Source organism: Myotis davidii, unplaced genomic scaffold, assembly GCF_000327345.1.
Source record: "Myotis davidii unplaced genomic scaffold, ASM32734v1 scaffold176, whole genome shotgun sequence".
Lineage (NCBI taxonomy): Eukaryota > Metazoa > Chordata > Mammalia > Chiroptera > Vespertilionidae > Myotis > Myotis davidii.
In genome coordinates this window covers 180,462-204,625 of record NW_006287911.1, presented here as the reverse complement: position 1 = coordinate 204,625, position 24,164 = coordinate 180,462, and the positions used below count along the sequence as shown (strand labels likewise).

At 39.5% G+C, this 24,164-nt stretch overlaps 1 protein-coding gene and 1 pseudogene across 1 annotated transcript in view; one reads left to right on the top strand and one right to left on the bottom strand.

Moving 5' to 3' along the window:
• RALGAPA1 (Ral GTPase activating protein catalytic alpha subunit 1) overlaps nucleotides 1-24,164 on the bottom strand; it is a gene marked incomplete at its 5' end in the record, with an annotated part of 288,956 nt that overhangs the window by 218,430 nt on the left and 46,362 nt on the right. The window contains 6 exons of the mRNA XM_015561310.1: nucleotides 8,936-9,175; nucleotides 11,426-11,634; nucleotides 12,871-13,009; nucleotides 15,429-15,544; nucleotides 17,767-17,944; nucleotides 19,484-19,527. Coding sequence (XP_015416796.1) covers nucleotides 8,936-9,175; nucleotides 11,426-11,634; nucleotides 12,871-13,009; nucleotides 15,429-15,544; nucleotides 17,767-17,944; nucleotides 19,484-19,527 — 926 coding nt within the window. The remainder of the gene's footprint in view (nucleotides 1-8,935; nucleotides 9,176-11,425; nucleotides 11,635-12,870; nucleotides 13,010-15,428; nucleotides 15,545-17,766; nucleotides 17,945-19,483; nucleotides 19,528-24,164) is intronic.
• Nucleotides 1,593-7,644, top strand: LOC102766901 (annotated as a pseudogene).

Below are 24,164 nucleotides of genomic sequence, written 5' to 3'. Positions count from 1 at the left end.
TGATGGGCACTGCAGCAGCCAACCAGCCTGATCTGAGCCCTGATCACCTCTCCCACCCCACCGGGCCTGGCCCCCGATAGTCCCCCAACATCCCAATTGGGAGCAGGGCCAACCAGCCATCTGCCCACAGCCCCTCCCCTGACTGGCCCTGCCCCAGATTGGCACCCCACCCCAATCAGGGGTGAGGTCGGTTGGCCAACTGCCTGTGGCTCCTCCCCTCCCACTGACCCGGCCCAATGGGCCCCCATCGGGGCAGGCTGGCCAGACCCACCCATGCACAAATTCATGCACAGGGCCTCTAGTATGATTACAAACATGTCTGTTATTTAATTACACAGGTTCAAATTATATATATATATATATGTATATTAAAAAATCTATGAGCCCTAGCCAGTTTGGCTCAGTGGATAGAGCATCGACCTGCGAACTGAAGGGTCCTGGGTTTGATTCCGGTCAAGGGCAAATGCCTGGGTTTCGGGCTCTATCCTCAGTAGGGTGCATGCAGGAGGTAGCCGAATAATGCTTCTCTGTCATCATCTATGTTTCTATCTCTCTCTCCCTATCCTTTCCTCTCTGAAATCAATAAAATATATATTTAAAAAAATACATGAAACTATAAAGGAAAACAAAGGCGAAACACCATCAGAGTAGTAGATTTTAACACACCCCTCTCTATAACTTGATGTCAAGCTGACAAAATATTTTAAGTGTGGACAAAGAAAAGTTAACAAACACAATAAGGTTGATATAAGATACTCTAATGATTACTGAACTCAAAATAATACATTATTTTCAAGCACAGAGGATATTTATTGACTACATATTGAACTATACATTATAATAAATTTTAGGTAATTAGTACTATAAGGACTATATTCTCTGACCAAAAAAATTGTTAGAAAAAAGAAAACTAGAATTATATAAAATGTTCGGAAGATATACATTGATAAGTGACTCATAGGACAAAGAAGGTATTAACATGAAAATTAAAAAATATTTAGAAGTAAACAATAACATCAAAATTAGACTGTAGCTATAACAATATTAAGAGGTAATATCATAGCCTCAAAAATGCTTATATGAAAAAAAATGTGAGGCTAAGACTAATTAGCTAAAAAAAAAACACCAAAATAAAATCAAGAAAAGGAGAAAGAAAAAAGAAAAAATTAATAAGAGAAAAACAAACATAAAATGGAGAAAATTTGAAAAGCAAAAGTTAAGCCCTAAGCGGTTTGGCTCAGTGGATAGAGCGTCAGCCTGCGGACTCAAGGGTCCCAGGTTCAATTCCGGTCAAGGGCATGTACCTTGGTTTTTGGCACATCCCCAGCAGGGAGTGTGCAGGAGGCAGCTGATCGATGTTTCTAACTCTCTATCCCTCTCCCTTCCTCTCTGTAAAATAAAATCAATAAAATATACTTTTTAAAAAATAAAATAAAAGCAAAAGTTAATTCTTTGAAAAGACTAATGAGAGTGAGGGAGTGTGAGTGAGTGAGGGAGCGAAAGGGGAGTATGTATGTAATATATGTGTGTGTGAGTGAGGGACAGTTACACCCTTCAGGAATCTTGGGGGCTGGCAGACTGGGCTCTCCTAGATGGGAAGACTCTGCTACTGCTGCAAGCACTCCTGGAGCAACCAGCTCTGGCACAGAAACCACAACATCTTAAAGGGGAGAGCTGCTGTAACTAGGAGCCCGGCCTCACCACCACCCAAACTGGCCTCAGACACCATCCTGGACCCTCTAGCCACTCTGACCAAAGACCTGGCACCTCATATGCAGACCCAGAGACTCCGAGACTTCAGCCTCCCCAGCCATAGGCTCCTGTGAGCCTGGAGTGCGCTCTCCTCCCGCTAACCCTGATGTTTCAGACAGAGGCCCCATGCAACTTGGCGCCTGGAACATTCAGTGAGTCTCAGAGTACATGACCCCTCCCTTCCCCACCAACCTCGCTGCTTCAGCCTTAGGACCCATGGGACTCGGCTCCTGCACCCCTTGGTGAGACTTGGAGTACACGCCCCTCCCGCCAAGCCTGCTGCAGGAACCGTGCTACTGGGCACCTGGGCCCCTTGGTGAGAGAGTGCACACCTCTACTACCAAGCACACTGCGGGCTCCGCAAGCTAGTATAGTCAGTGCCTTTGGGCAGTGTAGGCTCTGACTCCGACACAGATAGAGCTTTCACCTGGTGCACGCCCTACCCCCAGCCCAAGTCAAAGCTCCTAGTGCAACCTGGTGTGCCCAGCCACAGGTCATAGTATCACGCTGCATGTGCGCTGCCAGAGGGGTCTAGGGCACCATTCTACCTTGGGTGCCAGTGCTGAAAGTGAACTGCATGCTAAAGGACTCTGGGTCTTAACAGGGAGTCACACACCAGAGAACTGTGCATGTGTCCCCATTGACCTCGTGAATCTGAGGTGGATAACTGAGGGTCCAGGACCAGGGGAGAAGTGGGTATAACTCAGAGCAGAGACAATAAAGGTGTGAAACTCAAGGCAGACCCAGCCTCTTGTCTATTGAGTCCCAGATCATTGAACTGCTAGGGTCTTCAACACCTGAGACCACAAGCAAGGAGCCCAGGGGCAGAAAGAGACAGTAAAAAAGGGGGAAACAAAGAAACAACCTCCAAAGGAACGAAAAGGAGGCAGCACCAGGAAAGGAACTAAATGAGATAGAGGCATGCAATATGTCAGAAATAATTTCAGCATAAGGGTCACACAATTTATAAACCAGATGGATAAGAAAATCACCAATTTATGTAAGGTGCATAAGGAAATGAAGAATGATATATCTACAATAAAAAACATCATGGAAGGTTTCAAAAGTAGACTGAAGAAGTGGAGGACCAAATTAGCAAATTAGAAGACTGGGCAGTAAAACACACCCAATATGAACAGCAATTGGAGAAAAAAAAAATTAGAAAGCAGGAGTAGAGCTTCAGGGAGCTTTGGGACAACATGAAACAAAGTAACATCCATATAATAGGGATACCAGAAGGACAACAAGAGGAGCAAGGATTAGAAAACCTATTTGAAGAAATAATTACAGAAAACTTCCCTGATTTTGGCGGGGGGGGGGGGGGGGGGGGGGAAGAGAGTCACACAAGCACAGAGACTAACAAGATGAATCGAAAAAGACCCACACCAAGACACATCATAATTACAATGGCAAACATTAACAAAAAGAGAGAATCTTAGAGGCTACAAGAGAGAGGCAGAGAATTACATACAAGGGATCTCCCATTAGATTATCAAAAGATTTCTTAACAGAAACACATCAGGCCAGAAGGGAATGGAATGAAGTATACAAAGTGATGCAAAGTAAGGGACTGAATCCAAGAATACTCTTCCCAGCAAGGAGAAATCAGGAGCTTTGCAGACAAAAAAAATAAAAGGCTAAAGGAGTTAATCACTACCAATCAAGAAATGCAAGAAATGCTAAAGGGATTGCTCCAGGAAGAAGAAATAGAAATGGCAGAAGGAACACAGGAATACAGAATAAAAATAGCTACAAACAAGTATCTATCAATAATACCATTAAACATAAATGGATTAAATGCTCCAATCAAAAGACATTGGGTGGCTGAATGGATAAGAAAACATGACCCAAATATATATGCTGTCTACAAGAAACCCACCTCAGAAAAAGGGACTCACACAGACTGAAAGTGAAGAAATGGGGAAAAAAATTTTCAGGCAAATGGAAATACAAAAAACAAGTTGGGGTAGCAACACTTGCATCTGAAACAATAGACTTCAAAGTGAAGGCCATAACAAGAGATAAGGAAGGTCACTCAATACTAAAGGGATCGATACAAGAGGATATAACTCTAGTAAACATATATGTACCCAATGCAGGAGCACCCAAATACATAAAAAAAAACTTCTGGAAGATATCAAGGGAGAGATCACAGTATTACAATCATGGTAGAGAACTATAATACCTCACTGACATCACTGGATAAATCCTCTAGGGAAAAAAAATCAACAATGAAACAGCAACCCTAAACATTCACTAGATCAGATGGACTTAATTGACATCTACAGAACATTTCACCCAAAGCTATGGAATATACATTCTTCTCAAGTGCACGTGGGACATTTTCAAAGAGCGACTACATATTGGGACATAGGCAAAGTCTCTTCAAATTCAAGAAGACTGAAATCCTATCAAGCATCTTCTTATATCACAATGCCATATTAGATATCAACTACAATAAAAACAATCTTTAAAAATCAACACTTGGAGTCTAAATAGCATATTACTAAACAACTAGAGGCCGGGCGCGTGGATTTGTGCACACTGTAAGTAAATTCATTAGAAGGTGGCTGTTGAGGTAGGACTGGGTGAGATGGGCCAGACATGCCCTGGCGCCAAACTCCTATAGTCTCTCCCTGGCTGGCCGCACCTGGGGCAGTGTGCTGGGGCTTGAAGGGTGTCTGCGGAGTGAGCGGGGTCTCTCAGGCAGGTGGGGTCCGTCAGCCTGGCCTGCAGGGATCAGGCCAAAACTGGCAGTGCAACCTCCCACAAGGGGTCCTGGAGTGCAAGAGGGCATTCTGCAAAGTTGCTATCCCTTGGCAGCTCCTGTGTTCAGCATGTGCCCCTGGTGGTCAGTGTGTGTCATACCTACCGACCAGTTGGTGGTCACTTAGCCTTTTATATATATATAGACTAGAGGCCCAGTGCACAAAAATCTGTGCACTCTGGGGGGGGGGGGGATCCCTCATCCCAGCCTGTGCCCTCTCGCAGTCTGGGACCCCTCAGGGGATGACCACCTGCTGGCTTAGGCCCGCTCCCTGGGGTGATTGGGCCTAAGATGGCAATCAGAAATCCCTCTGGCAGCCCGGCAGCCCTCGGGGGATGTCCACTTGCCAGCGGGCAGCCGGCCTAAACTGCAGTTGGCCATCCTTAGCGCTGCTGAGGCAGGAGGGGCTCCCACCCCCACCGCTGTACTGGCAGCCACCAGCCTGGCTTTCAGCTGAGTAGAGCTCCCTTCTGTGAGAGCACACTGACCACCAGAGGGCAGCTCCTGCCTTGAGCATCTGCCCCCTGGTGGTCAGTGCATGTCATAGATCATGGTCAGTCAATTGTTTAGCCTTTTATATATATAGATACTGTAAGGTATGTATATTTGTTTATACTTTAAAGTCATAACAATCACTGCATTATCAACATTTATAAAAGGCTAATATGCAAATCGACGAAATGACTGGTCGCTATGATGTGCACTGACCACCAGAGGGGCAGAGGCTCAATACGGGAGTTGCCCCTGGGTGATCAGTGCACTCCCACAGGGGGAGTGCTGCTCAGCCAGAAGCCCTGAGCCAGGCTCACATCTGGTAAGTGCAGCAGCACTAAGGATGTCCGACTTATGTCTTAGGCCCACTCCCTAAGCCAGCAGTCAGACATTCCCCGAGGGCTCCCGGACTGTGAGAAGGCACAGGCCAGGCTGAGAACCCCCTCCCTGAGTGCATAAATTTGGTGCACTGGGCCTCTAGTCCTATCATAAATATTAAATATATTATTAAAATGTCAGCAAGTATAGCAAGTATATAAATTATATTTTTAAAAAAACATTTACTTCTTTTCTTTCATGGTGTGCTCCAGATCTTTGAAAAAATAACAGGTATATTAAAAAAATAAAGTTGAGAAGCATTGTTCTGAAGCGTTCCCCATGGTGGGATAGCTGAAATAACATTATATTTGGAACTAGAAAGCCTGGGTATAAATCCTCTCTCAGCTATTGCCAGTTTGTGTGGCTTTGGAAACCAGTTCAGCCTCTTTAAATCTCTCCTGTGTCATTTCCAAATGGGAATAATAATTGTAAACCATAAAGTGAGCAGAAGGAAGGAGATAATAAAGATTAGAGCAGAAATAAATGACATAGAGACCAAAAAAACAATACAGAAAATCAATGAAACCAAGAGCTGGTTCTTTGAAAGGATAAACAAGATTGATGAACCTCTAGCAAGTCTCACCAAGAAGCAAAGAGAGAGGACCCAAATAAACAAAAGCAGAAATGAAAGAGGAGAAATAACAACAGACCCCAGAGAAACACAAAGGATTGTAAAAAAAATACTATGAACAACTCTATTCAAAAAAACTGGTCAACCTAAAAGAAATGGACATATTCCTAGAAAAATCAACCTTCCAAAACTCAATCAGGATGAATAAAAAAATCTGAATAGGCTGATAACTAAGGAGGAAAATGAAGCAGTAATCAAAAAACTTCCAGCAAACAAAAGTCCTGGGCCAGACTGCTTCACGAGGGATACATTCAAAGAAGAAATAACGCCTATCCTCCTCAAATTATTACAAAAAAAATCTGAAGACAAGAGAAGACATCTAAGCTCGTTTTATGAGACCAGCATTATCTTAATTTCAAATTAGATAAAGACACTACAAAGAAAGAAAATAATAGGCCAATATCTCTAATGGACCTTGATGTTAAAATCTTCAAGAAAATATTAGCAAATTGGATCCAGCAACACATTAAAAAGGTTATTCACCATGACCAAGTGGGATTTAATCAAGGGATTGAGTTCCGCAATGTAGCAGGATACAAAATTAACACCCAGAAATCTATGGCTTTTTTATACACCAATAATGAACTCACAAATAATGAAACTAAAAAAAGAATACCAGAGCACCTGTCACTGGCTACGTGCACTTCCTGAACCAGAGGCGAGAGCAGATTTGCACGCACCACCCGGACCTGCCCTTTCCTGAGATCACCAAGATGCTGGGTGCCGAGTGGAGCAAACTGCAGCCCACAGAGAAGCAGCAGTACCTGGATGAGGCCCAGCGGGAGGAGCAGCAGTACATAAAGGAGCTTCGCGCTTACCAGCAATCAGAAGCCTACCAGATGTGCACCGAGAAGATCCAGAAAAAGAAGATCAAGGGAGAGGACTCGGGCTCCGGGCTCATGAATACCCTCTTGAATGGACACAAGGGTGGGGACTGCAATGGCTTCTCCACCTTTGATGTCCCCATTTTCACTGAAGAGTTCTTAGACCAAAAGAAAGCTCGGGAGGCGGAGCTGTGGCGCCTGCAGAAGATGAACGTGGCCTTCGAGGAGCAGAATGTGGTGCTGCAGAGGCACACCCAGAACATGAGCAGTGTGCGCGAGTGCCTGGAGCAGGAGCTGGCGCTGGAGGAGCGGTGGATGCTGGCGCTGCAGTAGCAGCTCCAGGCTGTGCGCCAGGCGCTCGCTGCCTGTCCTTGGCACCTGCGAGACGCCCACAGTCAGCACACTGGACTTCTACATGACTCAGCTGCACGGAGCCATTGAGTGGGTCCCCGCCCAGCACAAGAAGTTCGTGGTCCGCATCAAGGAAATCCTGGCCCAGGTTGCCAGTGAGCACCTATGAAGGAGTTGGTCAGCTCGTGGGGATCCAGAGAAGACCAAGCTTTGCTCGTGCCCCCGCCCCCCATGCAGGAGGGACGGGGGTCCACCTTTTGGGGCCAGGCCCAATCCTGCACCTTGGGAGCCCCAGCCCTTAACATTATTCTACACCATCCCCTAGCTTTCAACCTCCCCAGCACCCCAAATCCAGAAAAGTCACCTGCCATGCACAACACACATAGAACCCCATGGCCTCATAGAGCATGTCATACTACAGGGCAGTGAGAACACCACACATGGGCAGCATGACTCAGGATACAAGGGGACCAACAGCAACTCTCCACACCAGTGTAGGCAGGGTGACGCTGGCTACAGTGGCTCTAGGGATCTGCCCCAGGACACAGGCCAGTGAAAACCTATACCTGACACAGAAGGAGGGACTCCCCAAAGGTGCTGACCACAAGTGCCCCACACAAGCAGGCACACTGCAGGACATGCTCTCATGCTTGGGTGAGAGCCTTCTGCCTGTGGCCCTGGACTTCCTGCACCTCAGAATGCAATAAACAAATTCCTAAAAAAAATAAACTTATTCAAACTGACACAAGAGCTAGAAAACCTGAATAATTCTATAAGCTTTAAATGTTCCCACAAGGAAAATATTCCAACAACATTTGTCAAATATCTTCTCCTTCCCATGTATCATATATTTGTCAACACAAACCCTAAACTTGGCAACTAGAACCACTGCCAAAGCTGGACAAAATGTTTCTTTTACAAGGCTAATGCTGTCTCATACTTTGTTCTACATATTAATAAATGTGTAGGACATGAAGATTTGCTATGCCTATAGAACTCCTGGCATGTGAAGGAAATATTGCATAGACTAAAGAGCACTGACATGGGAACCAGATCTGGGAATTTTAGTCCTTGGTCTACCACTTACTTGCTGTGAGATTTGAATAATCCCCTTCGGCTACAAAACTCAATGACATTTACCTGCAAAAGTTAAGCATCTTTGCTATTGAAAGCAAATAATCAGTTTTCATATGGTTTATTTTCCACAAAATTTCTATGTAATTGAGAATATACATTTAGAAATTTCTAGCTATATTTATGTAAAATAGCTTTCACTTTTTTCATTTCTCTCTTTTATTTTATTCCCCAAATAATATATGCCTTAAGCAACTTTAATTTCAGAATGCCTTAGAGGACAAAACTAAGCCACTATAGGGAGGATAAAGGCAAGTAAAACAATACTTCTTATATTTATAAACCACTTTATTGATTGGAAAGTGAAAGATGAAATGATTTTATTGTAATTTACTAATCAAATGATAGAAAGAAAAGTTTCAAATCACAAACTAAAAAAATTTTTCTGATAACAAGTATAAGGGGGTAGTTATTAAACTAAAATCATCATAAACTAAAAGTATAAAATACTAAAGAATTACATGTAATAAAATTTAAAAACTAAGTATGAACTTAAAAACCATTTTGAAGAAGCGTAAGTTTTAAAGAGCTAAAAGTCAGTACAGTATATTCAATATTAAAGACAAAAATCTGTACTACAAATTAAAAATACTGAGAGGTACTTACCTGACGAAATATCTCCGTGACAAAGTTTACGTTACTTCTTTTAGAAGAAAAAACTCTGCGAACTATTTCAATGTCTGTGAGATGTTCCTCATCAATACTACAGAGGCTAGATGAGCTAGGTTCTCGCTCCGTCAGAGTGCTTGTATTAGAATGAGACTGTTCTGGTTCTGTAGTTCTATCTGTTTTATCAGTATTATCATTCTTGTTTTCTTCTCTGGATACCAAACTAGCTGCTGCTCTCTAAAATAAAAACAAAATGGGTAAAATATAATCATTAACTAGGTATTTTGTCTTCTAATAACAAATACTGGCAGAATCCAAAGAATTTATTCTTAACTAGAGGCCCGGTGCATGAAAATTCATGCACTGGAGAGGGGTCCCTCAGCCCAGCCTGCCCCCTCTCACAGTCCAGGAGCCATCAGGAGCAGGAGGTGACCTGGTGATCAGGGGAAGGCGACGCCCCATCACACCTCTGCTGCTGCCACTGCTGGCAGCGCAAGCCTCGGCCGGCCCTGGTTACCTGCGCCTCAGGCAGCCCTGGGAAGCTGAGGGTACTGGGGGACTCTGGAAGCAGGTACGTGGAGCAGCCAGGCCCGCCTGGGGGCAGGCCCTGCCTTGCTGTGCGCCTGCCACCCCAGCAGGGCTGAGGGGACTGGGTGCCACCATCTTTGTGGGCGTGGCAGTAAATTAGCATATTCCCTCCTTATTGGCTGTGGGCGCACCCATCTTTGCGACACATGAGTGTCAATTAGCATATTCCCTCCTTATTAGCTGTGGGTGCCACTATCTTTGCACCTGCGTGAGGGTCAATTAGCATATCCCTCTTTATTAGATAGGATAATTAAATGGCAATACAAGTGATTCAACATCTAAGTGACACAGTGATAGTTGCCACTAGTCATCTACCCATCTATAATTAGATTTGTTTTTCAGCAGGTCTGTAGTACAAATAAGTTACTAAACGAGTTAGCCCAGAACTTCAATCATAAATAAAAAAAACATAACACTGGACTGTCTGTTCAATAAAACCTTAATGTTATTAAATCATCTCTGGACAAAAATTACACAAGTAAAAACTTTTTAAACAAAAAACAAAGAAATTGAAGAAAATTTATAACAGAAATAGAAATGAAGCCAAAAGGTTTTTTAGAAAAGTTTATATTCTAATAACAATAAAATTTTTGCCATGACTGAAGATGAAAACGTAAAAGTGTTAAGGTGGTGATGAAGAAATGACTATAATGGTGAATGATAGGAGAAGCACTATTCTGGTAAGTATCATAAATTACTTTGGTAAGTTACTCAATTTTTGGTCTGTTTTGCCATCTATCTAAAATAAGAAGCTTTTAGATAAATAATCTCAAATATGCCTTCCCAATAAAAAAAACTCTATGATTTTAGACTAGTAAGTTCTGAGATCAGAAAAACAGTTCTCCTTGAGAGCTTCCACATTTAATAATTCTTATTAGAGAACAAAGTTTTGGGAAAAACATACACATAGCCATATAATAGAAGGCTAAGGGGACTATATGTCACATTTTCTAAATGCTAATAAACTAATAACACATTATAACTCCACTTAATTTTTAAAGATTTAAGAAATCATACAAAATACACACACAGTATAAGGTTTTTAAAACTAAATGAGGAAATCTGAGAAAAGAAAAATAAAATAGTAATATGGACAAGTCCAGGAAAAATGTACATTGAGGGAAAAATTAAAAGTGGAAAAAGAGGAAAACTTTAATTAAAAATAACAGATTTTTAAATATTAGCTCCACCTTTGTGGAACTGTATACTTTTACATAACATTTCTGGACTCTGTGTTTATTAAAAACAACAACAAAAGGAATAAAATGGTGACAGAATTTTAAATCAGCATTCTATGAATGCCTAGAAATCTAACAAGAATTATAAAGGTCCTACAGCCATTTGATTGCAAACTGTTTCCAATTGCAGGAATTTATTGCAAAATTCAGAATATTTTTATTCATACAATTCAGGATATTTTTAGTACTATAAAATTAACATAAACTACAGAAATAAATTAAAAGCTGAGACTCAGCTCTGGCTGGTGTGGCTCGGTTGGAGCATTGTCCATACACCAAAAGGTGGCAGGTTCGATTCCCTATCAAGACACATATCCAGGCTCCGGGTTCAATCACTGTCCTCCGGGCTCATGCAAGAGGAAACCAATCGATGTTTCTCTATATATCTCTCCCTTCCCCTCTATAAAATCAATAAAAATCGTTTAAAAAAAAAAAAGCTGAGACTCAGAAACGACTGAAATTATCTTCTATACCTTAAAAGTCTTATATGTTTGCTAAGAAAACTATTGGTCCTATAATTATTGTTAAAATTTAGATTTATAAAATATATTTATACAAAATAAATATTATTATTTTATTTAAATGTGTTCTACACCTAAAGCAAATCAGTGGACAAATCTCTTAAGCCATTTCTAACTTTAGCAAGTTATGAGTGTATTACCTGAATATTCTTTGGCAAGATTTCACCTTCCATCCCAGGAATATGAGGTCCTGTATGTGGCTTTGGCTCAAGCCAGAAAGAAACCAGCCAACGAATGACAATAACACGAGCCTTAATGAAAGGCTCCTTCGTACAATATATTGCTTCATTTGTTTCAGCATCCTTTTTTATCATGACATAATGTGGCTTTGGTCTCATCTGTGGAATATCTATGCAAAATAAAAGGGGAAAAAAACAAAATAAGACAGGAAATATACTTAGATAAATCTACATTTTTAAACATTTGAGAAACCTCTATGACGATACCCTGATTTTAAAAGTAGATTTAGCACAAAAATGACATTTTAAAATAATTTGCGCCGTGGTGGTTTGGCTCAATGGATAGAGCCTCGGCCTGAGGACTGAAGGGTCCCAGGTTCAATTCCAATCAAGGTACATGCCTGGGTTGCAGGCTCAATCCCCAGTGGGGGACATGCAGGAGGCAGCTGATCAATGAATCTCTCTCATCCTTTATATTTCTGATTCTCTCTCTCTTCCTCTCTGAGATCAATAAAAATATATTTTAAAACAAATTTTAAAAAAATTTGCTACATATAAGCATAGAATCTAGAAGAGTAAAACCTACATTGCTAATATATAGAAACATGTCCTTTTGAAAAATATCATGAAAAGGCTCAATGAATTCTAAGAGCTGAGAAATTTTAGAGCCATTTAAAATTAATGAAAGCTCATTTCAATTAACCTAAAATTGAGACATATTTTGAAGTTATACAAAACATGACATTTTTTTTCTTGATTTTTAAAACAAATAATATTCCCAGTGGCAAAGGCTTGCTACCTTGACTAATTTATTTCTACTAGCCATAATGGTTTTGCCTATTCCTGTTAGTTGACTAAACTTGGCAGAGCTTAAAATAGAAACATCTTTCTCAAAAAGGACATTTTCACAAAGAACTACCAATACTTTCTATATATAGCAGATGTCTGCTTCTAACCCAGGATTTTCCCACGAGACTCTAGCTTTGAGGCTCCAACAGACATCTTGGCACTGCTACTAAATACTCGACAAGACATGATCAAAATATATGGCAATGTAATTATTCATAAATAATATGAGTAAGATATATTAAATTGAACTCCTGGGGAACCTTAAAAAGAAGATTTGTAACATACCGAGACCTATCTCAACCAATAGGTGAGATCCAGAGAATAAGCTTTTAAAAAAAAAAAAATCTCTTCACTCATTATAAAAATGTCCTAGTAATAAGTTTCCACTTTGGATATAATCTACATCTCTAATCAATCAATACAAATATTAAATATTATCAGTTTTCTGCAGGTAAAAATGTCAACTTTACACTGAGGTATGTTTTATTCTTAACTTTACATTGAGGTATGTTTTATTCTTATGCATGATCTTTTAGAAAATTCCAAAGGCTACCTACCAAGTACAGGATGATATAAACTGCTCTCCTTGCACATGTTTGGAAAAATATAAGACAAGTAGTACTTCTTAAAATGTGAAAACAGAAATGAAAATCCCCTTTCTTGATTTTCTTTGTTCTTCCATTCTAAACTTTTTACCTAAAAGACACAATTAGAATCATTCCAGGAAAAAGAAACAATTATCTATAATAAACAAACTTATAAAAGGTTACTTAAGCAATATACTAAACTATTACACTATGAAGATACACACACACACACACACACACACACACACATATACATAAATATATAAAGAAGAAATTTTAAAAACTGGTCTAATGACACACAAATACATTATATCCCAAAAATCTTAGAAGTTAAAATGTGCTCTGAAAAGCTGTCAAAGTTCATTTAAAACTCAGTTCTATTAATGACAAAGATACTAATGTTCTTTCCTCTTTGCCTTTTCTAGAATAATTCAGTCTAAAAGTTATACAAAATATGTGAGGAGGTGGGGGATGTAAAAGCAGTGGCCACCAAGTATAGGTAAACAGAGCCTGACCACAGGAAGTAGGGAATCCATAATGGGAGTACAGCAGAGATAGCAGTAGCCTAGTGGGGACTCAGAGTCGAAAAGATATGAGATGAGGACAGTGTCCATGAAGTGGGAGGAGATAGGGTTTGGGGAGGAGCAGGAGGAAACTCGGCAGTAAAATATACCATGTGAGAATTCCAGTAGGGTGAGAAAGTTACCTAAGTAGGGGGATGGTAAAGGCAAAAAGTAGGCCACAATGAGATATCACTATATAATCACTTTAGAATGGCTAAAATTAGACTGACCATACCAACTGTTGGTTAAGAAGGGAATCAACTTTAAGTCTCATACATTGCTGGCAGAATATAAAAAGGTATAACCATTTGGAAAACAGCATGGTAGTGTCTTAAAAAGTCAGTAATACCAACTCTTCAACCCAGCCATTCCACTACTAGGTGTTTATCCAAGGAAAAGAAAAGTTTATGTCCACACAAAGAGCTGTTTACCAATATTCATAGCAGTTTTACTAGTAATAGCCAAAAACTGGCACAACTCACATTACCATCAGCAGGTGGCTGGGTTACAAATTATGGTTTATCACTAAAATGGAAAGCTACTCTTCAATAAAATAGACCAAATTACTAATACATACTACATAAATAATTTTCAAAATAATTATGATTAAAAAACCAGACCAAAAGAGAGCATATACTATATAATTGCATTTATATGAAATATGGAAAAAATGCAAACTAGAAAGACAAAAAATCAGATCAGTAGTTGCCTGGGGAAGGGGCAGTAGAAAAGGATGGATTACAAAGGGATCCAAGAACTTTTAATGGTATAGATAGATTCATTGTCTTGACTGTGATGATGGTTTCATGGGTGTATACAAGTAATAAAATTAATCATATATATTTCAAACATTGCAGTTTATTGTATGTTAATTATATCTCAATAAACCAGTACAACAATTTTAACACTCTTTATTAAGTACAAAAGTATTTTAAAAGTAAAACAAAACTGATAATACTAATGATAGTAAAAACTTCCCACTATAGCCCAGCAGGTGTTGCTCAGTGGTTGACCACTGACACATGAACCAGGTCACAGCTGGATTCCTGGTCAGGGCACATGCCCGCATTGTGGGCTCGATCCCGAATAGGGGGCATGCAGGAGGCATCTGATTGATGATTCTCTCTCATCACTGATGTTTCTATCTTTCTCTCCCTTTCCTTCCTTCTCTGAAATCATTAAAAAAACAACTACCCACTATAGAACATTTTTTTATTCTAAGTTCTTTACACTAATTATTTAAGTCAAACACCACAAAATGAGATAGGCATGATTTTTATCTGTTTTAAACACAAAGAAGCCAGTTTTCTCAGAGCTTCGACCTATGAACCAAAAGTCAAGGTTCGATTCCCAGTCAGGGCACATGTCTGGGTTGTGGGGTCGATCCCCAGTGTGGGATGTACAGGAGGCAGCAATCAATGACTGTCTCTCATCATTGATGTTTCGTCTCTCTCCCTCTCCCTTCTTTTCTGAAATCAATAAAAATATATTAAAAAACAAAAACAAAATATATGCACTTGAAAATTTTAAAAGTACAACTAGGTTTAAGAGCAAATTACATTTCCCCACTCCCACCCCATCCTCAGCCCACCTCTCTAGTTGCTGCCTCTTGGCAGACTGTTCCTTAATCAAAGATATTAGATTTGCATTTAAAGTACCACAGCTGCTAATTATAAATGAAAGTATTAGAAAGTAAACTCAATTGACTCACGTAAGAAGGTATATACATGGAAAGTCTACTATAAAAATTTCTCCTTCTAGCTTCCTTTCTAAGAGCTTCATAATGTCTCCAATAATTTTTATTTCAGAAAAGACATATTAACGTATTTTCAAAAGTAAAAATTTGTCACTCCTTCTTTAGGATAATAAGCAAATATCTACTATAACAGAATAATGGTAAAAGAGGGGAAGGGGATTACCCACACAGGATAATAATGGGGTAATATCAAAGAAAATAACATGTACCTGAATTACTATATATTTTAAAAGTGCTTCAAGAAAATAGCTTGTGAGATCTTCTTGTCCTTTATCTCCTGATTGTGGGGGGACAAGAGGAGTGATTTCCTCTATAGTAACTTGAGCTATCCAAAGACAAAAAAAAATAAATAAATGAATTTAACAATGCCATAATATAACCCAAATAACATTTAATTGCAAAACATATGCAATACTACTTGAAAACAGTCTAGTGATTAAACCTTGAAATAAATCTGTCATTCTGATAGTCCATCACAACAATCATAAACTTTAATAATAAACTCTTTCATAAACCCTTGATTGAGGGAATGTAACACAGGACTAGACAAAAAGATATGTAGGAATTATGAGTATATAACATCTCACCCTCGCTGGTTTAGCTCAGTGGATAAAGGGTTGGCCTGCGGACTAAAGGGTCCTGGGTTTGATTTCAGTCAAGGGCACACACCTTGGTTGTAGGCTCAATCCCCAGCCCTGGTCGGAGCTATTGTGGGAGGCAACCAATCAATGTGTCTCTCTCACATCAATGTTTCTCCTTTCTGTCTCCCTCCTTTCCACACTCTCTAAAAATCGATGGAAAAATATCCTTAGGTGAGGATTAACAAACACACACACACATACACATTCAAAAAAAAAGTAAATAAAATCTTACTTGGGAAAGACCTCACGTTATTTTAAAATTCACATTAAGAGCATCTATTACAAAAGTTCCATAATAAGATGAGAAACATAAATAAGAATGTGCTCATTCATCAATGAAAAGACAATCTGATTACTCTAGGTCAGTGGTTCTCAACCTCCCTAATGCCGTGACCCTTCAGTTCCTCATGTTGTGGTGACCCCCAACCATAAAATTATTTTCATTGCTACTTCATAACTGTGATTTTGCTACTGTTATGAATCGTAATGTAAATATCTGATATGCAGGATGTATTTTCATTGATACAAATTGAACATAATTAAAGCATAGTGATTAATCACAAAAATAGTATGTAATTATATATGTGTTTTCTGATGGTCTTAGGCGACCCCTGTGAAAGGATCGTTCGACCCCCAAAGGGACCGCAACCCACAGGTTGAGAACCGCTGCTCGAGGTAAAGACCATGCTTACTGTTTAAGGTAGCCCCTTTATTCAAAGAATGAAATACTAATTTCCCTCTCAAAAAAAAAAAAAAAAACCCACAAAAAATTAACATCTTAGTTCCTTGATTGCAAAAGTGCACTTATAAAATAAAAAACTTTGATATATTTTTACTTCTCAGATGTTCAAAAATATTCATGATAACAAAAGCAAATTCAAGAAAAATCAACCCACAACTAGCTGAATTCTTTTCAATGTGTAGTAAGTAGCAGTACCTGATTTAGTACAGGCAGATCTATAAATCTATTCCTCAGTAACTATCAGCTAAGTAATTAAGCTCACAGAAATCAATTTTTTTTTTCACAATCCTCTTTGCACCAAGTGAAATACACTTGTGCTTTTTAAAAAATGTATGTTTTTTATTAACTTTTAGAGAGAGAGGAAGGGAGAGGAATAGAGAGAAACATCATTCAGAGAGGAACATCATCAACCAGCTGCCTCCTACATGCCTCCTACTGGGGATCAATCCTGCAACCCTGGCATGTGCCCTGACTATGAATCCAACTGTAACCTCTTGGTTCCTGGGTCAACACTCAACCACTGAGCCACATGGACTGGGCCATACATGTGCTTTAATGCACATCTAAATTAACTCAAGGATTCAAGATGATATGTGAGAATCAGATATTAGAGATAAATGTAAACAGCCTATATTAACTATGTATTTTTGATGCTTTGACACCAGGGCCTTGATGACCCTGGACAGAATCTCTCTTCCACAACTACTTATTTCCCAGAGATAGTAAAGATAGGCCTGATAGTTCACTTTTTATATGCAAACCAATCAACCAAGAGCTCACACCTCCACTGCCTCCTCTACTTGGCTCACACTCAGGGCCATTATTCCTCTGACCCAATCACTCTAGGGCCAAGGACCAGACAACTAGGGACAACTCACCTCCCTCACTCCATCCGACTAACCCTGGTGCTTCCCAGTATGGCCAACCTCCCTAGTGTGGCATGCCCTCTCCTCTTAGGAACTCTGAATAACAAAATATTTTTTTTAATGGCAATTGTCCCCTGATCTGTTGTTGGCCTCATCATACCTGAATAATAATGAAACCTACATTTTAAAATATGGCCTTGGATTACTGTTAATAAATGTACAGACATTTAAAAATATATATATTATCAAACTACACAGAAAATTTTAAATACTAATGTATAAGATCTCATAATCTTACTTTCTTGAAGATTGAGTGGAGGATTAATGAGATTATCTAAAGTTCGAGGTCCATATTCGGATTGTGGTGCCGAAAATCCAGGGATTAAGCATGAAAACATCCAAAGCTGCTCTTTGCTACAGTTACTCTGAAGAGCTTGCAACCATAATAAGAAAAGACGAACACCTTCCCGCCTGATCTAAAACAAAATGAAAAACAATATTTTTACTTATCATGGAAATACTTTCTTCTTTTTAAGGCCCAAATCCTCTAGAACAGGATTACAGAATGATGCTTTGCAAAAGATAGGTAGGAAAGGTAGAAAGAAGATGGAAGGAGAAAGAAAGGGAGGGTGGATATAACACCCATGACCTTTCTTAAACCCTCATTATCTGTAAATCTAAATTCAAAGGATTTTGTACAAATAAAGAATGAACTTAGCCTATAACAACTTAAAACCATCAGGTAATTTTTCATTCTACAATTTCCAATTGTAAAAAAAATCAGAAAATCATTTCCTTCTTGTTTACTTCCCTCTCCTTCCCTCCTTTACATAACCCCCAGTCTAATCTAAGCAGCAAGAAGAGAGAGGGCAATTACAGTTCCTTGCTATAATGAATTCACTAAAAGGAGGAATGATTATGGGGATCTTGGTGAGCTAACTTGCTATTGTTCTTAAAAAGTTTTTCACTGTCTGAAATTATCCCATTTACTTATCATTTGCTGCTGAGCTGCAAAACAGGAATTTTGGCCTATTACTATATACTAAGTACCTAGAACAATGCCCTGTACACAAAAGACAATAAATATTTCAATCAATGAATGGAATTCCCTACCAGGAAAAGATTATTTTTAATTCAACTCAGATAAGCAAAACACAAAATTCTTCAATAACCTAACCTCACTCTTAGCTTTGGAAATTACCCTAACACAGCTCTGTTAACGACCATTTTCATTTATTTAACTGCTTCCAACTCATGGTTTAGCCAGATAGCAGAATAAAGATATAGGAAGGCTTTTTCCTATGTACTGATCCAACCACGTCTTGATGCCAAAACTACCTACAATATGACTTTTATCTAACCTACAGCAAGATACTTTTGACTGGGTAGCTTCCTTTACCAGAGTACAAGGAGATAATAAAAAAGAAAAAAAATTTATGTACATTCCCTACTTTCCTCTACAACTAATAGCTGTGATAAATGAAGAATAAATTGCTGAATGACTAACTTTTGTCTTCTGGAGACCACAGAATAAAGTATTTCTAGCAGTGGCAAAAGTAAAATAGTGTGTTTTTAACAACAGTTTTCCAATAGACTGGTCAACCTAGTATGTATTTTCATATTGAATTTGTTGCTATATTTTAAGTGAATTCAGTTCAATTAAGTGGACTACAGACAATTCAAAATTCTTTAGAAAAAAGTAGATATAGGAAAATTACTATATGCTTTAGTTCTTAAAAAGTCATAGAGAGAACTTCGCTGGAGATCCAGACCAGAACTTAGATGAAGATCCTAGAGACAGAACTCAGAAGACAGAACCTACACAGAACCTAGAGACAGAAGAACTTCGCTGGAGAGAACATGGCAAAAGATCCTGGACAGAACCTGGCTACAGAACTTGGTTGGAGAACCTAGACAGAACCTGGCTGAAGAACCCGGCTACAGAACCTGGCGAGGCTGCTGATCAACTGAAAAAAAAAAAAAAAAAGTCATAGAAAAGAAATATAATAATATACCTTCAAGGAGTTTCCTGTGTGAAGTAGTTTCTTTAAAATCAATCCTGAAAAGAAAAAATTATTTTAAATATTCACATCTTAATTTTTCTAAATGTCAGAGTTCTCGGTCAGACTTGAAAACACTTTAAAACAAGTCCTTGGCAACCTCCAAATTATTCTTGGTGACCTTGCTGTCCCTCTGGCCATAATCTTGGGGCCAGAAGGGTATATAAAAAGTCACCTTTTTAACACGTGGCTTACTGAAATTAAACATGATATCATCTATTGAAACAAATTCTAAGCCCCCAAATTATATTTAATACAACAATCTATGTATATGTCTTATTTATACTGAGAATATAATTAAATATTTCTCCATCACTAATTCAAATAAAAAACCACTACAGAAAATTTAAATTTAGTTAAGCACATAAACATCTATAACTCTAATATTTTCTAAAAAATATTTCCATTGTACTAATTTTTTCAAAATGTTCAAAACCATCAAGATATTCAAAACCATACTTTTTCTTTTAAATTACACGTTTCAAAACAACAATAAAATACTGAACAATAAAGAAAAAAATAAGAAAATACTGAAATAACTAACATAAACCCAGAGGTCCCCATTTTTATGAACCAATGTCAACAGTCCCTTATTTCGTATACTTTCAAAAATTCATTTGTTCACATTATTTATAATGCTTTGCCTAACAGTACAAGTATCACTGAAGCCACCTGTGAACCTATTCTGAGTCATTTTCCAGAAGAAACCATTACCCAGATTTTACTATTATTTCCAAAAATATTTTATATTATCACTACTTATTGATAAGTCCATAAAATATATAGAATTGTTTTATATGTTTAAAAACTTATACCAGTAACAAGAATTTGTTCCACAGCTATTTGTTCTAATCCTGCATTTTTTTATTTGTTCTAGGAACATTTACTAGTATGTATAAATGATCAAGCCTGTGACTTTATTTGGTTTAAATTTCATTTGTCATATAAAAATAAGGTTTAATGTTTCAACAAATTGTGTTGATTTGTCTGCATTCCCTTCCTTATGTATGAACAAATTCAATTTCTTAAAGTAATACTATGTAAACACCAGTCATCAGTGCTCTTAAAAATCTATTAACGCAGTTTGGTATCATGTATTGGATCCTGGAACAGAAAAAGAACGTAAGTGGAAAACGAATAAAATCTGAGTAAGTTCAAAGTTTAATTAATTGTAAAAACAAAACAAAATCTTATATATGTGGTACATACAAAACAAGTCATTCTATAGAAGTTGCCTTTCACATCCAACCTTACCTTCTGAAATTTATATTGATGTGTGTACTCTAGTTAATTCGTTTTAACTGCTGTATTATTCTATTCCATTGTGTGAATATACCATTTATCTTCTTAATGTTAGGACATTTGGCTCATTTTCAAAATTTTGCTATTCCCAAGAATATTATCGTAAATGTTCCTGTTCATGGCTCATTGTGTGCATGCGTTTCCCCCGAATACAAAACCAGGGACAAAAGTGCTCCCTTTCAGCTTTACTAAGTATTGACAAACTCTCTCCACACATCTGAGAAAACTACTCAGTGCATAAGGGTACTGTGGCAACACAAGAAACTGGCAAATGCTCTATTACCACCAGTCTGATGAGTGTTAAATATCTTAATGTTTTCATTTGATAACTCCTAGTAATATTCAGCATCTTTTCATTTGGCCATTCGAGTTTCTGCAAATGGCCTGAAACATTTTTTTGTATATTTTCCAGTTGGGTTATTTTGTTTTGTTTAATATGAGAGCTCTTCATACATACTGACTACTAATACTATGTCACTTCTATGAATCAGAAATATATTCCCCCCGAACAACTCACCCATGTTTTTGACTGAGGGAATGGTGTCTTCTGATGTACAAAAGTTTTACATTTCTATATAGTCAATTCAACATGTTTTTCTTTTTACATGTAGTTACTGTGTCTTACATGTAGTTACTACCCTACTTTAAAGTTATAAAGATAAACCACATAGTTTCTTCAAAAAATTAAAAATAGAACTGTCATTTGAGCCAGTGATCCCACTTCTAGGAATATATCCTAATAATCCCAAAACACCAGCCAGAAAGAATGTATGCACTCATGTTCATAGCAGCATTATTTACAATAGCTAAGATCTGGAAACAGCCCAAGTGTCTGTCAGTAGGTGAGTGGATAAAAAAGCTATAAAAAAGAAAGATCTATTATCCTTTGAGATAGACGGGAGGGACATGAAGATTATGCTAAGCGAAATAAGCCAATCAGAGAAAGATGAATATCACATGATCTCACTTATATATGCAATTTAATGAACAAAATAAACTGACGAATAAAATAGAACCAGTGGCGTGAAAACATGGAACAGACTGACTAATCACAGAGACAAGGGGAGGATGGTAAGAGATTAACTAAAGAACTTACATGCATATATGTATTGCCCATGGACACAGACAATATAGGGTGGTGAAGGCCTGGGATGAGGTGGGAACCAGGAGGAAGGGGACAATAGGAGAAAAAAGGGGAGACATCTCTAATACTCTCAACAATAAAGATTAAAGAAAAAAAAGTTTTGCAGTGTTGCTTTTCAAGTTTAGGTCCTGAAATTTATTTCTGTGTAAAGCAATAGAACTTTTTTCCCAGATGGATAACCAATTGCAGCACTGATTCTTTCAGGGTTTATAATGAAATGCTATCACAATCATATTTCAAGTTTCCATTTATAAGCCTAGGTCTGTGGTGTGCCTCATTGTCCTTTACCATTAGTCTATTTGTCCATCCTTACATTAGTGATAGTGTCTTAATTATTAGAACTATATAATACATCTTATTATTTGGTATAGAAATATCCAACAATACCATCCTCCCCCTCTCAGTTGTTATACTTCCAAGTTACTTTGGCTTTAATTTTCCACATAAATTTTAGGATAAACATCTCAGCCTACATTAAAAAGTCTCTATAGGAATTCTGAATGAAAATTGTTATCTTTACACTATCCAGTCTATCATCCATGAGTACTGAGATTCCATTTACTCAAATCCTTTCTTATTCTTCAACTAGAGGCCCGGTGCACAAAAATTTGTGCACTCAGGGGGGCGCGGGGTGGGGGTCTGCGCCGGGGGGGGGGGGGGGGGGGGGGGGAGGGTCCCTCAGCCCGGCCTGCACCCTCTCGCAATCCGGGACCCCTTGGGGGATGTCCAACTGCCAATTTAGGGACAATCCTGCAGTCGGACATCCCTCTCGCAATCTGGGACCATTGGCTCCTAACCGCTCGCTCACCTGCCTGCCTGCCTGATTGCCCCTAACCATTCTGCCTGCCTGCCTGATCGCCCCTAACCACTCGCCTGCCTACCTGATCTCCCCTAACGACTCTGCCTGCCTGATCTCCCCTAACCACTGAATGCCCCTAACCACTCTGCCTGCCTGCCTGATCGCCCCTAACCATTCGCCTGCCTGCCTGATCACCGCTAACTGCCTCTGCCTCTGCCCCTGCCCTTGCCACGGCGGCTTCATTTGGAAGGTCATTCGGCGGCCCGGTCTAATTAGCATATTATGCTTTTATTATTACTACTATAGATAATCATATCATTTCCTTATACTGATATAATCCTATCTAATAATAGACAAACATGGTAATTGGCTGTACCTCCACTATGCCTCCCATTGGCTAATCAGCGCAATATGCAAATTAACCGCCAACAAAGATGGCGGCTAATTTGCATACTGCAGGCAGGGCGGGAGAGCCATCCCAGGCCGCAGGCCAGCCCCAGAAGCCCCAGAATCTGCCCAGAAGCCAGTGACTGGGGGGAGATGGTGGTCCCCTGCCCAGGCCTGACACGTCTGGCGGAGGCGTCAGGCCTGGGAAAGGTGTCGAACTGGCGATCGGAGGGTGATGGAGTCGATGCCTCTGGCTGAGGTGTCAGGCCTGGGCAAGGGCGGAGCCGGCGATTGCGGGGAGTTGGGGGTCCCCTGCCCAGGCCTAACGCCTGGGCCAGAGGCATCAGGCCTGAGCGGGGGACGGAGCCGGCAATCAGAGGGGTCTGGAGGCTCCCTGCCCAGGCCTGGTACCTCTGGCCAAGGCGTCAGGCCTGGGTGAGGGGCCGATCGGTGATCGAAAAGTGATGGGGTTGACGCCTCTGGCCAAGGTGTCAGGTCTGGGTGAGGGCGGAGCCGGTGATTGGGGGGAGATGGGGGTCCCCTGCCCAGGCCTGAAGCCTCAACTGGTGTGAACTGCAGAGGAAACACCTTTTCTGACCGCTCATTGGTTAAGCTCCCTGTATGCCACTGGTAATATTCTTAGTAACTTGGGTAATAAGAATCCAAAAAGGTGATCTAGGGTTTTTCACCACACTCCTGGTGAAAAAAACGAAGGTCCGCTGCTGGAGGGCTAAGAAATGTTATATCCTGCCCTAGCTGGTTTGGCTCAGTGGATAATGCCTTGGCCTGCCGATGGCAGGGTCTGAGTTCAAGTCTAACCAAGGGCATGTACCTAGGTTGCAGGCTCCTCCCTCGCTGGGGCCCACACCAGGGCTCATGCAGGAGACAACCAATCAAAGTGTTCCTCTCACTTTGATGTTTCTCTCTTTCCCTTTCTCTTCCACAGTCTCTAAAAATCAATGGAAACATAACCTCAGGTGAGGATAAAAAATAATAATAAAGAG